Source organism: Dictyostelium discoideum, assembly GCF_000004695.1.
Source record: "Dictyostelium discoideum AX4 chromosome 2 chromosome, whole genome shotgun sequence".
NCBI classification, from domain to species: domain Eukaryota; phylum Evosea; class Eumycetozoa; order Dictyosteliales; family Dictyosteliaceae; genus Dictyostelium; species Dictyostelium discoideum.
In genome coordinates this window covers 4,242,819-4,257,311 of record NC_007088.5, presented here as the reverse complement: position 1 = coordinate 4,257,311, position 14,493 = coordinate 4,242,819, and the positions used below count along the sequence as shown (strand labels likewise).

At 18.6% G+C, this 14,493-nt stretch overlaps 6 protein-coding genes across 6 annotated transcripts; 2 read left to right on the top strand and 4 right to left on the bottom strand.

Annotated features, from left to right (window-relative positions):
* Positions 1-276: 276 nt before the first annotated feature.
* Positions 277-1,055, bottom strand: DDB_G0274867 (hypothetical protein; the record flags this gene model as incomplete). Its single annotated transcript, XM_638976.1, has 2 exons — positions 277-696; positions 783-1,055. 2 exons carry the CDS (start codon positions 1,053-1,055, stop codon positions 277-279), a joined length of 693 nt encoding a protein of 230 aa, XP_644068.1.
* Positions 1,056-2,283: 1,228 nt separating this feature from the next.
* Positions 2,284-3,042, bottom strand: DDB_G0274539 (hypothetical protein; the record flags this gene model as incomplete). The annotated part of the gene is made up of 3 exons (XM_638975.1): positions 2,284-2,449; positions 2,559-2,758; positions 2,848-3,042. 3 exons carry the CDS (start codon positions 3,040-3,042, stop codon positions 2,284-2,286), a joined length of 561 nt encoding a protein of 186 aa, XP_644067.1.
* Positions 3,043-3,449: 407 nt separating this feature from the next.
* DDB_G0274865 (hypothetical protein) lies at positions 3,450-4,535 on the bottom strand (the record flags this gene model as incomplete). Its single annotated transcript, XM_638974.1, has 3 exons — positions 3,450-3,463; positions 3,594-3,645; positions 3,909-4,535. The coding sequence occupies 3 exons, from the start codon at positions 4,533-4,535 to the stop codon at positions 3,450-3,452; spliced, it is 693 nt and encodes a 230-aa protein (XP_644066.1).
* Positions 4,536-6,056: 1,521 nt separating this feature from the next.
* On the top strand, positions 6,057-7,541 carry DDB_G0274685 (hypothetical protein; the record flags this gene model as incomplete). The annotated part of the gene is made up of 1 exon (XM_638973.1): positions 6,057-7,541. One exon carries the CDS (start codon positions 6,057-6,059, stop codon positions 7,539-7,541), a length of 1,485 nt encoding a protein of 494 aa, XP_644065.1.
* Positions 7,542-7,615: 74 nt separating this feature from the next.
* On the bottom strand, positions 7,616-10,804 carry DDB_G0274687 (hypothetical protein; the record flags this gene model as incomplete). Its single annotated transcript, XM_638972.1, has 3 exons — positions 7,616-8,131; positions 8,203-10,249; positions 10,353-10,804. The coding sequence occupies 3 exons, from the start codon at positions 10,802-10,804 to the stop codon at positions 7,616-7,618; spliced, it is 3,015 nt and encodes a 1,004-aa protein (XP_644064.1).
* Positions 10,805-11,117: 313 nt separating this feature from the next.
* Positions 11,118-12,236, top strand: DDB_G0274689 (hypothetical protein; the record flags this gene model as incomplete). Its single annotated transcript, XM_638971.1, has 1 exon — positions 11,118-12,236. One exon carries the CDS (start codon positions 11,118-11,120, stop codon positions 12,234-12,236), a length of 1,119 nt encoding a protein of 372 aa, XP_644063.1.
* Between the last annotated feature and the right edge of the window lie 2,257 nt (positions 12,237-14,493).

The following is a 14,493-nucleotide window of genomic DNA, read 5'->3' as shown; positions in this document are numbered from 1 at the left end:
TTTACCCAGATAAAGATACAATCATACATAATAGTAAAAAAAAAAAAGAAAAAAAAAAAGTTATTCTTAAAAACTAAAGATAAAATAAAAAAAAAAAAAAAAATTAAATAAAACATAATATGTATTTATATTTAAATAATTTAGATATTTATTTTTATTTTTTTGTGTATATTTTTTTTTTTTCCTAAAGAGAAGAGAAATAATTACATCCTTTATCATTTTTTCTTTTTTTTTTTTTTTTTTTTTTTTTTTTTTTTTTTTTTTTTTTTTTTTTTTTTAAGCATATGGTGTATTTAAAAATAAACCTAAACCAGAACCAATATTATAACCTACATCTTCATATGTACCAAAATACATATCAAATACAATTGCTCTTATATATTTTGAAAAGTATTGCATATTATTATTTAAAAATGATTGTTCTCTAAGGATTAATTGATCAACACCAAATTGATCAATAAAAGCAGAATAAAAATCAAAACGTTCTTTAATCAAATCAAATTTACAAATATTATTTTGATTTAAATTTGAAAAATTTTGTAAAACCAATTTAATATTTGAAACAACAGATTTAATTTGAGTTGAATTATATTGAAAAAGCATTAAAGGTAATTCATTTGATAAATACATTGAACTTTCAACATTGTAAATTATAATTTGTGAACAAATATTTGAATTTTGTGGATTAATAGAATTCTGAATTTTATTTATACAATATTAATAATTTTAAATAAATTAAAAATAATAATAATGAAAAAGTTAAAAATAAATAAAAAACTTACTTGTAAACCTTTAACAACACCTTTAAAAATTTGAATATAATCTTGTGGTCTTAAATTTTGTAAGTAATCATAATATGAAGATTGTCTAATTTGATCAATATTATTAAGGTTATTATTGTTATATAATTCATTGCCTCCATATGGTGAATAATTTGCATCTTTAACTTGTTGATTATTATTATCATTATCATTTTGACCATAAATTAATGTTGGATTATTTAATAAAAACAATATCATTAATGATAAAATTAAAATTTGTTTTATTAAGTTCATTTTTTTTGTATTGAATATTAGTATTGTTATAATTGATTAAAATATTAATTTATGATATTACAAATTAATAAATTATTAATTTTTTTAAGATACACAAATAGTTTTTTTAAAAATAATTATTGTTATTATTAATTTTTTATTTTTTTATTATTATTTTTTTTTATTTTTAAAAAGTTTATCAAAAATTAAAATTTTTGGTTAGATTAAATACTAATTTTTTTTTTTTAATATCATATTAATAAAATTATTGTTATTTTTTTTTTTATTTTTTTTATTTTTTAAAAGAAAAAAGATATTAATACCTTTAATATTATTTTTGGAAATGTTCACCAGTTTAAATTAATTAATTACCATTTTTTATTTTTTTTATACAAAATTATTATATAAAAGGAAAAGGGGTGTACATATATGTTTTTGTGTTCAAAATTGTGTGTCAATACTAATAGGAATTACTGCTGTTGGTGCAGTGATGAAAAAAATAATTATTTTAATAAACAATTATTTTACCTTTTTTTTTTACAAACACTTTAAAAAATATTATCAATTTTACATTAATTTTTATAAATAAAAATAGTTTTTTTTCTTAAAAAACAAATATGTTAATAGGTGAGAGGGTGTATTTTTAAATTATTTGTTTATTTGAAATAAATTTTTTTTTTACTCCTTTCATTGGGGGTACATTCATACATTGATTATAATAAAATTATCTGTTTTTTTTTTTTTTTTTTTTTAAAAAAAAAAAGCACCACTCAACATGTTGTGTGGTTATATAAATAATAAATAAAGAATAAAATAAAATAAACTTTAACCCCATTTATATAAATTATAATATGGAGATTAAATTCGTTGAGTATTACTATATTTAGATCTAAGAAAGATATCGAAAATATTAAAATTAATTACTTTATTAATTTTTTTCAAAAAAAAAAATAATAATTTTATATTACTATGATTTTGATAAGGAATTTTTTTTGAAAAATTGAATACCTTCCATTATTATATTTATAATTTTTATTATTTTTATTATTATTATTATTATTATTATTATTATTATTATTATTATAATTTTTTCAAAAAATAAAATAAAATAAAATTAATAAAAAAAAAAATAAAAAATATAATTATTTTTTGGAATTTTAAAAAGAGAATTTTTTTTATTTATAATTTTTTAAATTTTAAAATATATTTGAACAATTTAATTTGAATTTCAATTTTTCAAAAAATTAATTTAACCAAGAATTGGGTCCATGATTACAATTGAAAGACATTTTCCTAATTGATCACTTTGTAATTCCCTTGAATTACTTAAGGCCAAGACTTTTTGGAAACAATCAATAAGATTTGTTGATTGATTTTTAAATGCTTCAAGTTGTCTTTCAGCAAATGCAGAAGGTCTGTATAAAAATTTAATAAAATTTAATTATTAATAAAATGAAATTTTTTTTTTTTTTGTTTTTTTTTTTTTATTTTTTTTTTTTTTTTTTTTTCAAAAAAAAAACTTACCCATTAATAATAATATAGTTAATATCATTTGCAAATTTAACAATGAGTTTTTGGAATCCACATTTTTCAGTTATTTGAATAATAGTTGAAAAAGCAATACCGAAATTTCTTGGTTCATTTGGTTTTAAATTAACCAATGTAAGTGTTCCATTGGTAATTGTTTTTACACACTCTGTAACATTTCCTGGATTAATTTGATTCTGAAAATTTATAAAATTAATGTTAAGAGTTAAAATTATGAAAAATGATTTTAAATAATAAATCAAAAAAAATATATATATTCACTTACTTCAACACTTATTAAAACTTCTTCAAGGAATTTAACGAAATCTTCTGGATTATGTTGTTTAAAGAACCATGGTGCTTTTGAATGCATTGGGATATCATTGTTAATGTTATTAACTTGATTTGTATTTTTGATTTGTTCAGAATAACCAACTGCAATTAAACAGAATAATAAAACTAATGCATATAATAATTTCATTGTTTTTTTTTTTTTAAAAGATATTCACTATTTTTATAATTGTTTTTTTTGTTTTTAAATAGATATTTATAGTTGTTTAATTTAATGAAAAAAAAATAATAGTTAATTTCCTTTAAATATTGAAAAAAAAAAAAAAAAAAAAAAATTAAATAAAACTAAACTAAAAAATAATATAAAATAAAATAAATAATTAAAGTATGAAAATCACAAATAATTACTTTTTTAAAATAACCCCATAATAGTAAAAAATATTACTGAAAAAACACAGTAAAATACTAGAATAAATTTGAGATATAATGTGGGTATAGGGTGTTAAAATTTTGGGAAAAATATTTTTATTTAATTCCTTTAATCACCACACGATATTTTTGTACAATGACAACATTTATTTTTATTTTGGTCATTTTTTAACAACATATTCCTATAAAAAAAAAAATATATAAAAATAAAACTAACTAATATTTCAAATTTGAAATTAAAAAAAAAAAAAAGATAACACCCAATGCAGAACAGGCAATATTTAAATTAAAATAATGAAATAAAAGGTTTACCATTTATATAAAAATATAATAATTTAAAAAATTCCGACAAACTGCCTTGCAACTTTAAATAATAAATTATAAAATTAACCAAATATGTAATTTTTTAAAAACAAATGTTCAATAAAAATTCAATTCCCTTTTATTTACTTTTTTTTATTTTTTTAATAATTAAAAAAATATCATTTAATTTTATTTATTTTTTTTTTTATTTTTTTTATTTTTTTTTATTACTTTTTTTTTTTTTATTTTTTTTATTTTTTTTTATAAAATAATTAATATTAATAAAATTGAAATTAAAATAAATATTTGAAAATAGAAATTTACTTTGAGAAAAAAAGTTGAAGATGATTTTATTGGATCAGCAGTTTCCCGTTCGAATCTTTTACAAATTACATCAATTGCACCAAGATCATGATGTTTACCAAATGATTCACAATTGAAATCAGTCACTAAAACTGGAATATTATCACAACTGATTGTATCTCTATAATAATTTAAAACGAATCTACATGAACTATTGAATGGTTGACTTCCATTACAATCTGTTATATTCAATGAGACAATCTCATCACATGGAGTTTTAAAAGCATGACAATTACGTTTTGGATTTAAAATTGAAGCAATATCATAATAACCCATATCATTTATGAAAATGTCTTGAGTATTACATTTCCAATCAATATTAAAATAAATATCTTCGGTTTTTAAATTTACTAATGATGGTGATATTGTTGTTGTTTCTTGTTCTTCAATTTTATTTTCTTTTTCATCAAGTTTTAAAATACTCTCTAAATAACTATTACTACTACCTTCATCAGATTTCTTCTCTGGTGATTTTGTTGGATCAGCTTTTAATATTGGAGCTTGTAGTGGCTGTTCTTCTGATAAAACATATATAAATTTAAAATTTATTATTAAAAATATAAAAATAAAACAATTTATTTTTTTCATTATTATTTTTATATATATATATATATATATTATATTTTTTAAAAAAGTGGGAGAATTTTATTTTTTTATTATTTAAAAATAAATAAATAAAAAAGTTGATAAAATTATTTTATTATTAAACTTTTTTTTTTTTTTTAAAAAAAATAAAAAATAAATAAATAAATAAATAATATATATATATTGTTTAACTTAATAACAAATAACAATAATTTTAAAAATTATAATAATAAATTCTAAAAATTTAATTACATAAAGTGGTTTTTTTTTTTTTTTTTTTTTTTTCTAAACACTCAATTAACATTTTTATTATTTTTATTATTTTTTTTTTTTTTTTTTTTTTTTTTTTTTTTTTTTTTTTTACACTATCCATTATATTGTTATAATAAAAAAAAAGTAAACTCTATGAGTGTTTTTATTTGATTTGCTATTTACTGGAAAGGTAAAAAATTAAAATAAATAAGGGTGTTTGTAGATGGTCATAATCAATTAAAAAAAAAAAAAAAAAAAATTAAAACCACACTCCAAGCAATATTTTTTTTTTTTTTTTTTTTTAATCTTTTATCTTTTTCACCACTGGTATTTGTTGTTTAATTTTTTAAAAAAATAAAAAAAATAAAAAAAAATAATAATTGATTTTATTTACAATAAAGCATGTATAAATTTAACAGATTAGATAATTGATGATACACACGCACTCCTTAAATATATATTAATTTGAAAAAAAAAAATAAAATAAAATAAAATAAATTAATAAAACAAAACAAAAATAAAAATAAAAAAATAAATAATATTGTTTTTATTTTAATTATATATTATGATATTATATTAACAGTTTGTTTTATATTCATTCATAAAATTATGGTATTGTTTTATTTATATTAATTTCCAAATCACAAGTAATTTTTTTTTTTTTTTTTTTTTTGATTTTTTTTTTTTTTTTTTTTTTTTTTTTTAATGGATTTTAGATAATCTTTAAAAAAAAGTGGAATTCACACTCTTTAAATTTATGATCTTTTAAGGAATTATTTACTTGTTACAACCATATATCAACAGAATACCAGGTGATAAAATTTTATACCAAAATAAATAAAAAAATAAAATAAAAGTAAAAATAAAAACTATACAATTTTATTTAATATTAAATGTTTGGTTGTTTTTTCCCCATTGCATTCCAAATTAATTATTAATATTAATTTATATTATTTTTATTTTTAGCTTTTGTTTTTTTTTTTTTTTTTTTTTTTTGATCAAGAATCGAAATTAAAAAAAATATAAAAAAATTTAAAAAAAAAAAAAAAAAAAAAAAAAAAAAAAAAATGAAAATCTATTTTTGATTGGTGCAAAGCAAAAAAAAAAAAAATATCTTTTTTCAAACGATTATTCTGACATGTACAAAAATAAAAAAAAAATTTTTTAAAAAAGAGTTTTGTGGATGTTTAATTTTTGCGTTACTTTTGTGTGCATTTTTTTTTATTTTTTTATTTTTTATTTTTTATATAAAGCATTAAAAATTATAATTTAATGAGGCTAAAAAAAAAGTTATATGTTTGTTTAATATTTGTAATAATTGTACTGTTTTTTCAATATACAATAGAAAATAAAAAAAATAAAAATAAAAATTTTAATAAAAACAAAAATGTAAATAAAAATAAAAATCATAATCAATCTATAATAAATAATAAAAATAATAATATTTTTAATAATAATAATAATAATGACAACAATAAATCTCAATCTTTAAATAAATTTGTCGTAAAAGATATTGAAAAAAATAATAATAATAAATTAAATGGAAGAATTAATAATAGTTTATTAAATAATAATAATAATAAAAATAAAAACCGATCCTATAAAAGAAGGGATACATATACAAGTGAAGATGATTTTGATTCATGGATTAAAAATAATAATAATAAAGATGAAGGTGGAAATATTAATGATAATGAATTTTATAAAATAATATATAAAGAATACCAATTTGAAAAAGAATTAATTTTAAATAAAACAAATCGTAAAATAGAATTTGCATCATCACCATCAATTCAAAAAATTATTAATAATAAAAATAATAATTATGATTATGATTTTGAATGGAAAAATAATAAAACTTTAAATCCATTATTATTATCAAAACCATTTATTTTCATTCATATACCTAAAACTGGAGGAACATCACTTGAAAATACTTTTGAAATTAATTTACCAAAGAAATCTCAATTATTTAAAAAACATGCATCACCAACAATTAAACAAGCTGAAGAATGTGCTTCAAAAAATATTGATGCAATGTTTGGTCATTTTGTGTTTGGTTTACATTACTATTTTCAAAATAATAAAAATTATACAATAAATAATAATAATAATAATAATAATAATAATGGTATTAATTTTGATATAAATAATTTCAATAATGATGATTATCTTTATCACCAAAATCCATATAGTTATATGACAATGATGAGAAATCCAATTGATAGAGTTGTTTCACATTATTATTTCTTAAAGAATAGTCCTGACCATCCATTGTATGGTGAGGTTGCTTCGATTTCATTACAAGATTGGATTGAATTTTCACAATTGGCAAGAAATGAACAATGTAGAAGAATTGTTGGAATTTCAAGATCAACTAAACAATTACCATTTGATTTTAAAGAACAATGTATATTTAGATTAAAATATACTTTTAAATTTATTGGTTTAACTGAAAGATTTGATGAATCATTATTAATTTTATCATATAAAACTGGTTTTAATAAATTAAGTTTTATTTCAAAAAATATTGGTAAAAATAGAAATATTTCAAATATTAATAATGTATCATCATCATCATCATCAAATTTGTATAACCTTGAAAATTCATTATATGAAAGAATTAAATCTTTAAATTCAATAGATTTAGAAGTTTATAATATTGCAATTCAATTATTTGAAAAACAAATTAATTTAATTGGTAAAAATAATTTTTATAATGAATTAAATTATTTAATTAAAAAATTAAAAAAATAAAATAAATATTTTATTTTATTTTATTTTATAATTTTTGTAATTATTTTTTTATTTTTTTTTATTTTTATTTTTTTTTATTCATGATAATATGGAAAAACTTGATAATTACTATATAATAAATGACCATCTTTTGAATAATGAAAAGTTCTATAACATTCATCACAATAAAAGAAAGGAGTTTCATCAGCAAATTGATCACCCAATGTAACGTATTTAGCAGCGTAAATATCACAAACTAGGCATTTTCTTCTTCTAACTTTTTGTTGATACGTTATTATTGGATATCTCGAAGGTTCCAAATCATCCATTTCATTAACCATACGTAAACTTTCAAATGTAACCAAATGTTCACAACTACCTTGATGACAATATAAATAACGTTCACCAATCGATATCTCCAAATCATTGAATGTTACATCATCCATTGATTCCTCTTTAAAATTTGAAATATCTTTACCTCTTTCCTTTAACCATGCTAATGTATTCTTACTATATTGATAATTTCTTTGATCTCTATTATCATTATAAAATACATTATTTATAAAAAAAAATCCACTCTTTCTATTTGAACCATCTAAAATACAATCACTCTATATGGGTGAAAAAAAAAACAATTAGTATATATAGTGTGTGTTTAATAAAATAAAAAAAAGTTACTTACTAAACAATAAATTTTATCTCTTAATACTGTTAATTTATGAGAACCTAATACTAAAATATCCATAGTTTTTCTTAATTTAACTGGATGATAAATTGTCACTGATAAAATAACATCATAAAGTGAAAGTTTTTCTGAAATAGGTACTAATCCTAATAATTCATCAAAGTCTTTATGATTATTATGATTGTTGTTGTTGTTGTTGTTGTTGTTGTTGTTGTTGTTGTTGTTGTTATTGTGCGCTAATGCTAACTCCTCTGTGAGTGGCATTTGAATATAAGGTGTTTCTGTAGTACTATTTACTTGTGATACTAAAGGTGTTAAATCTGTTGAAATAGTTGTAGATTTTTCCATTTGTTTTAATATTGATGGAATAGGTGGTTTACTTGTTGTTGTTGATGTTGTTGATGATGGTGTTGTTTTTGATTTTGCTGGAGTAGATATGGGGAATTCAAGTGTTGCTATTGGTGAAAGTGTTTGTAATGGTTGTATTATTTTTTGATTATCTTTTTGAGAATTGTTTTTATTATTTCCATTATTAAGGAAAAGTGAAGAATCTAATAATGCTGTCATTGGTATATGGGAGAGTGTTTGTGATGCTATTGGAGTTAATGAAGGTAATGTTGTTCCCATCTCTTCAAATTCTCCAATTTTACTATTATTTACATTGATTGTATTGGTTATTGTATTGGTTGTGGTAGTGGTGGAGGTTGATGTGGTTGGTGTGGTGGTTGAGTTTTTGTTTATATTTATATTTACATTATTACTACCTGTATTTTTATCAATATCCATTTTATTATTTTCATCTTCTTTATTTGATTGAATTAGTTCATTTTCCAATGATAATGATGATTTTTTAGATGTTTTTGGTGTTTTTGGTGTTTTTGGCTCTTTAAGAGTTTTTGGTAATTTTGGTATTTTTGGTTCTTTGGGAGTTTTTGGTTCTTTGGGAGTTTTTGGTGTTTTAGTTGATTTAAGTTCTATTGCTGGTGTAGTTGGTGTAGTTGGTGTTGATATTGGTGTTGATGATGTTGATGTTGGTGTTGGTGTTGATGTTTGTGTTGTTGGTAATGGAATAACTCTATATTTAATACCAGATGATGGTTTTGGTAACCTTATTGGCGTTTTTGGCAATTGTGATTGTAGTTGTTGTTGTGGTTGTTGTTGTTGTTGTTGTTTATTTGATGACGGTGTTGAAGGTAATGATAATGGAGATGAGTTTAATGATTCATCAATACTAGCTGTTGTTGTTGTTGTTGTTGTTGTGGTGGTGGTGGTTGTTGTGGTGGGGGTTGGTAAAGAATTAGTTTTTGAAAGACCTAATAAAGTTTTTACACTTTCATCTTCAATTGAATCGTCAATTGTTTCAATAGATTCTAAAGTTGGTGTAGTTGTAATTGATGATGTAGTTGAACCATTTCTACTATAATCACTATTAGATATTGATTCTTCTATATTTATTATTTTTGTAATTTCATTAACATTATTATTATTATTATTATTATTATTATTATTATTATTATTATTATTATTATTATTATTATTATTATTATTATTATTATTATTATTATTATTATTATTATTATTATTATTATTATTATTATTATTATTATTATTATTATTATTATTATTATTATTATTATTATTATTCAAATCTTTTTTAAACCTCTTTGGGGTCTTTGGTTCTTTTGGTTCTTTTTGTGGTTTTAGTAGTTTAGGTTCTTTTGGTGGTTTAGGTTCTTTTGGTTTTTTTGGTGTTGAATTCATTGATTCTAATGGTAATAAAGTACCATTTTTATCTCTTTGTAATGATCTTGATGTTCTTTTTGTATTAATATTATTAATATTGTTTATATCACCACCACCATCACCATCACCATCACCATTACCTAACATTGTACTTGCAGGTAAACCACCAAGTGATAAACCTCTATAATTATTACTATTACTATTATTTTTTAATTGTAATAATGCGGGATTGGAATCGATCTTTTTTAAAATTTCACCTTCAATATGTTGATATCTTGTAACTGGTTTTATATCATCAATCCTAAAATAAATATTAATATTAGTATTAGTGAATTATAAAATTAGTAGTAGTAATAGTAGTATTAGTGTTAATATGGGGGGAGGGGGGTAGGGTGATACATTACTGTAAATCTGCAAAGAGTGACTCTAATTTTGGACTAATAGTTTCAGATAATAATGATTGAGTGAATTTTGTTTTAAATCTATCTACATTAATAACGTCAGTTTTAAAACTATTTAAATATTTACTTAATACGAAATGAGTTGGTATATTGTCTCCCTTCTTATTCTCTTTTGACTTTTTATTTTTTTTAGTCGTGTTTGTATTAAATCCTAATGTTTCTTCTCCACTCTCCTCTTCGTCTTCCTCCTCATCGTCCTCTTCCTCATCTTCTTCATCTTCTTCTTCATCTTCTTCTTGATCTTGGTATTGATTATCTTTTTGTGTGGCTTGAGTAATTCTTCTTACAATATTTAAGGTATCTCCTTCGTCATCGTCCTCTTCCTCATCTCCATATTCATCATCTTCGAATCCATTATACAATGGAACTTTACCAAAAAAATTTATATTATCCATTATTGTTTATTATTTATTTATTTATTATTTATTATTTATTTGGAAGATAATAAAAAAAAAGTGTGTAAAATTAATTTATACTATATGAAAAATAAGATAGATATGGGACAATGAAAAAAAAAATATTTTTAAAATCTTTTTTTTTTTTTAATTTTTTTTTTTTTTTTTTTTTTTTCAAAATTAAAAAAAAAAAAAAATATAAAAAAAAACAAAATAATTTTTGTTTTTCGTTCGTGTGAAATTTTTTAATTTTTATTTTTATTTTTACAATAGTAACACTACTATTTATAGAAAAGAAAAAAATAAATAAAATATGTCAGAAAAAAGAAAATTTTATTTCAAAAAAAACAAAGATGGTAGTGGTTTTAATACAAAGAAAAAAAACAAAACATTAAATGTTGATGATTTAAATTTAGAAATGGTTCCATGCCCATTATGTGAAAATAGTTTATATGATAAAACCAATAATACTATAAATGAACAAAAAGATAAAAATACTACAGATAATACCACCAACACTACAACAACAACAGCAGCGATCACAACCCCAATTAATGAAGATAATACCGCCACCACAACAACAACAACAACAACAACAACAACAACAAACATTAATGAAAATAATGAAAATGAAAAAATAATTAAAATATTTTCAAAAAGATTAAATAAATTATATTATGGGTGTGGTGAATGTGGATTAGTTTATATGCATCCACATTTTCATGTTGAAAATAATAAAGAAAAAGATCGTTATGAATTACATAAGAATTCACCAACTGATGAAAAATATAAATCGTTTTTAAAACCATGTGTTGAAAAATTAAATCTATTATTAGAAAAAGAGTTGAATCAATTTGGAAATGATGATAATAATAATAATAATAATGATAAAAAAGAAGAAAAAAAAAAAGAATTTATTGGATTAGATTATGGTTGTGGTCCAGGTCCAACATTATCATTAATGTTTAAAGAAATTGCAAATCTTAATGTTGAAAATTATGATCCATATTTTATGAAACATGAAATGGTTGAAAAAGTTGAAAATAATTTAAAAATAAAAACAAATCAAAAACAACAAGAAGAAAAAGAAAAAGAAGAAGAACAACAACAAAAAGAAGAAGAAATTAAATCATTTAAATTTATAACATGTACTGAAGCAATTGAACATTTTAAATATCCAATTAAAGATTTAAATAAAATTATTAATGGTGGTTTAATTTCAAAAGATGGTGGATATTTATTAATTATGACTCAATTATTATTAAATGATGAAATGTTTGAAAATTGGCACTATCCAAGAGATTTCACTCATATTTGTTTTTTTAGACCAAAAACTATTGATTGGATTGCTCAAAAATTCAATGCAAATTTATTAGAACTTGATCAATCAAAAGGAATATCAATATTTTATTTTGGTGAAAAAAATAATTAATTAAAATTAAATTTTAAAAAATAAAAAAATAAAATAAATAAAATAAAATAAGTAAAAAAAAATAAATAAAATTTAATAACCAAATATCTTGGAAAAAAAAAGAAAGAAAAAAGAAAAAAAAAATTATTATATCTTTTAGATTTTTTTTAAAAAATAAAAAATGAAAGAAATATCCCCTTGGAAAAAAAAAAAAAAAAAAAAAAGTTTATCGAAAATCAAATCAGAATAAAAAAAATATCTAAAAAAAATTTGACGTCATATATACACAAAAATAAAAAAAAAAAAAAATAAAAAAATAAAAAAAAATAAAAAAAAAAAAATAAATAAATAATAAGACTGAATATTTTTTTTTTTTTTTTTATTTATTTATTTATTTCTTTTATTTTCCGGTTTTTTTTTTTTTTTTTTGTTTTTTTTTTTATTTTTTTTTTTTATTAAAATAAAATTTTATATGAGGTGGGAATTATTTTAATTTAAATTGATAAAATTGTAATTTTTTAAAAATTATCAGATAATTTCTGAGCTAAATATTTTTGGTTGTGTTCAAAAAACCGTTTGCTTAAAAAATTTGAAACGCACACAATAGAATATCATTAAAAAATTGGGCCATTGGTAGCGGTCGAATTTTTTTAAATACGTCACACTACTGATTTCCCACCTATTCTTCCAAAAATTGAAATTTTTTTATTTTTTTATTTTTTTTTTTCGAGCTGATTGTGATTAAAATTCTGATTGACTAAAAAATTAAAATTTTAATAATTTTTTAATTTATTTTTTTTTTTTTTTTTTACCTTTTATTTTTTTTTTTAAAATTTTTAGAAAAAAAAAAATAAAAATCAACATTTTTTGTTTTAAAAAATTTTTAATAAAATATAAAAATAAAAAGGTTGGTTTAAACTTTTTTTTTAAAAAAAATATCTTAAAAACTTTATCACATATATGTGAGTTTTTATTTTAAAAAAAAAAAAAAAAAAAAAAAAATTTGTTTATATATATTTTTTTTATTGTAATATATTTTTTTTTTTGGTTGATTGTTCACAGCTACGGTTTTTTTTTTTTACTATTATTTATTTTTTTTTTTTTTTTTTATTTATTTTTTTTTTTATTTACCAAATCTTTTTTTTTTTTTTCTCTCCTTTTTTCTCTTTTTCTTTCTCTCTTCGTTGTATAAAATTAAAAAAATAAAATAAAATAAAATAAAAATTAAAATAAATTAAAATAAATTAAAAAAATAAAAAATTAAAAAATCAATGATATTTTTGTGATAAAAAAAAAAGCTCATATGAGCAGAGTGTTATTTTTTTTTTCATTTTTTTTATTTTTTTACTTGTATAATTCATATAAATTATTTTTTACAAATTTAGAAATCAAAAAAAAAAAAAAAAAACCCAATCAAAAAAAAAATAAAAAAAAAAAAAAAAAAAAAAAAAAAAAGATTGTTTAAATTAAAAGATCTATGTGTTCACCCACACACACTTAATAACAATAACTACTCACAAAAATCTCACATTATCTCATAAATTTTAATAATAAATTGAATAAATAAATAAAACTCAATTTTTAAAATGAAAATTGATTGGTTACTTTCAATTTTTCTAAATATAGGAAAAAAAAAAAAAAAAAAAAAAAAAAAAATTGTTTTTTTCATATTTTTTATTTATTTTTTTTTTTTTTATTTTTTTTTTTTTCCTCTCACTCACCATCAGGATTGGGAAAAATAAAAAGGTAGTGTGTGTTCCTATTTTTAAAAATAATAAATGATAATAAAAAAAAAAAAATATAGAAAAAAATATATTATGATATTAAAAACTAATATATTAATATAATAAAATAAAATCAAATCATTCATATGTATGTGGGTAAAGTGTTGGTTAAATTGTGTTTTAATTCTTTTTTTTTTTAGTGTGTATGGAAAATAAAAATTCATTTAATTTGTTTACATATTTATTAAAAAATAAATAACAAAATAAAAAAAAACAATATTTTTTTTAAAAATTAAAAAATTGATATATTTCTTTTATTTTTGTTTTTGTTTTATTTTATTTTTTTTTTCAACATTTTTTATTTTATCTTTTCTTATTTTTAATTTTTATTTTTTATTTTTTTTAAAAAAATAAAATAAGATATTATTTTTTTATTTTTTTATTTTTTTTTAATTAAAAAAACTTTTTTTATTTATTTTTTTAAAAAACTTTAAAATTCAATAAAAAAGAAGAAAAAAAGATTGTTCCAGAAAAAAAAAAAAAAAAAAAAAAAA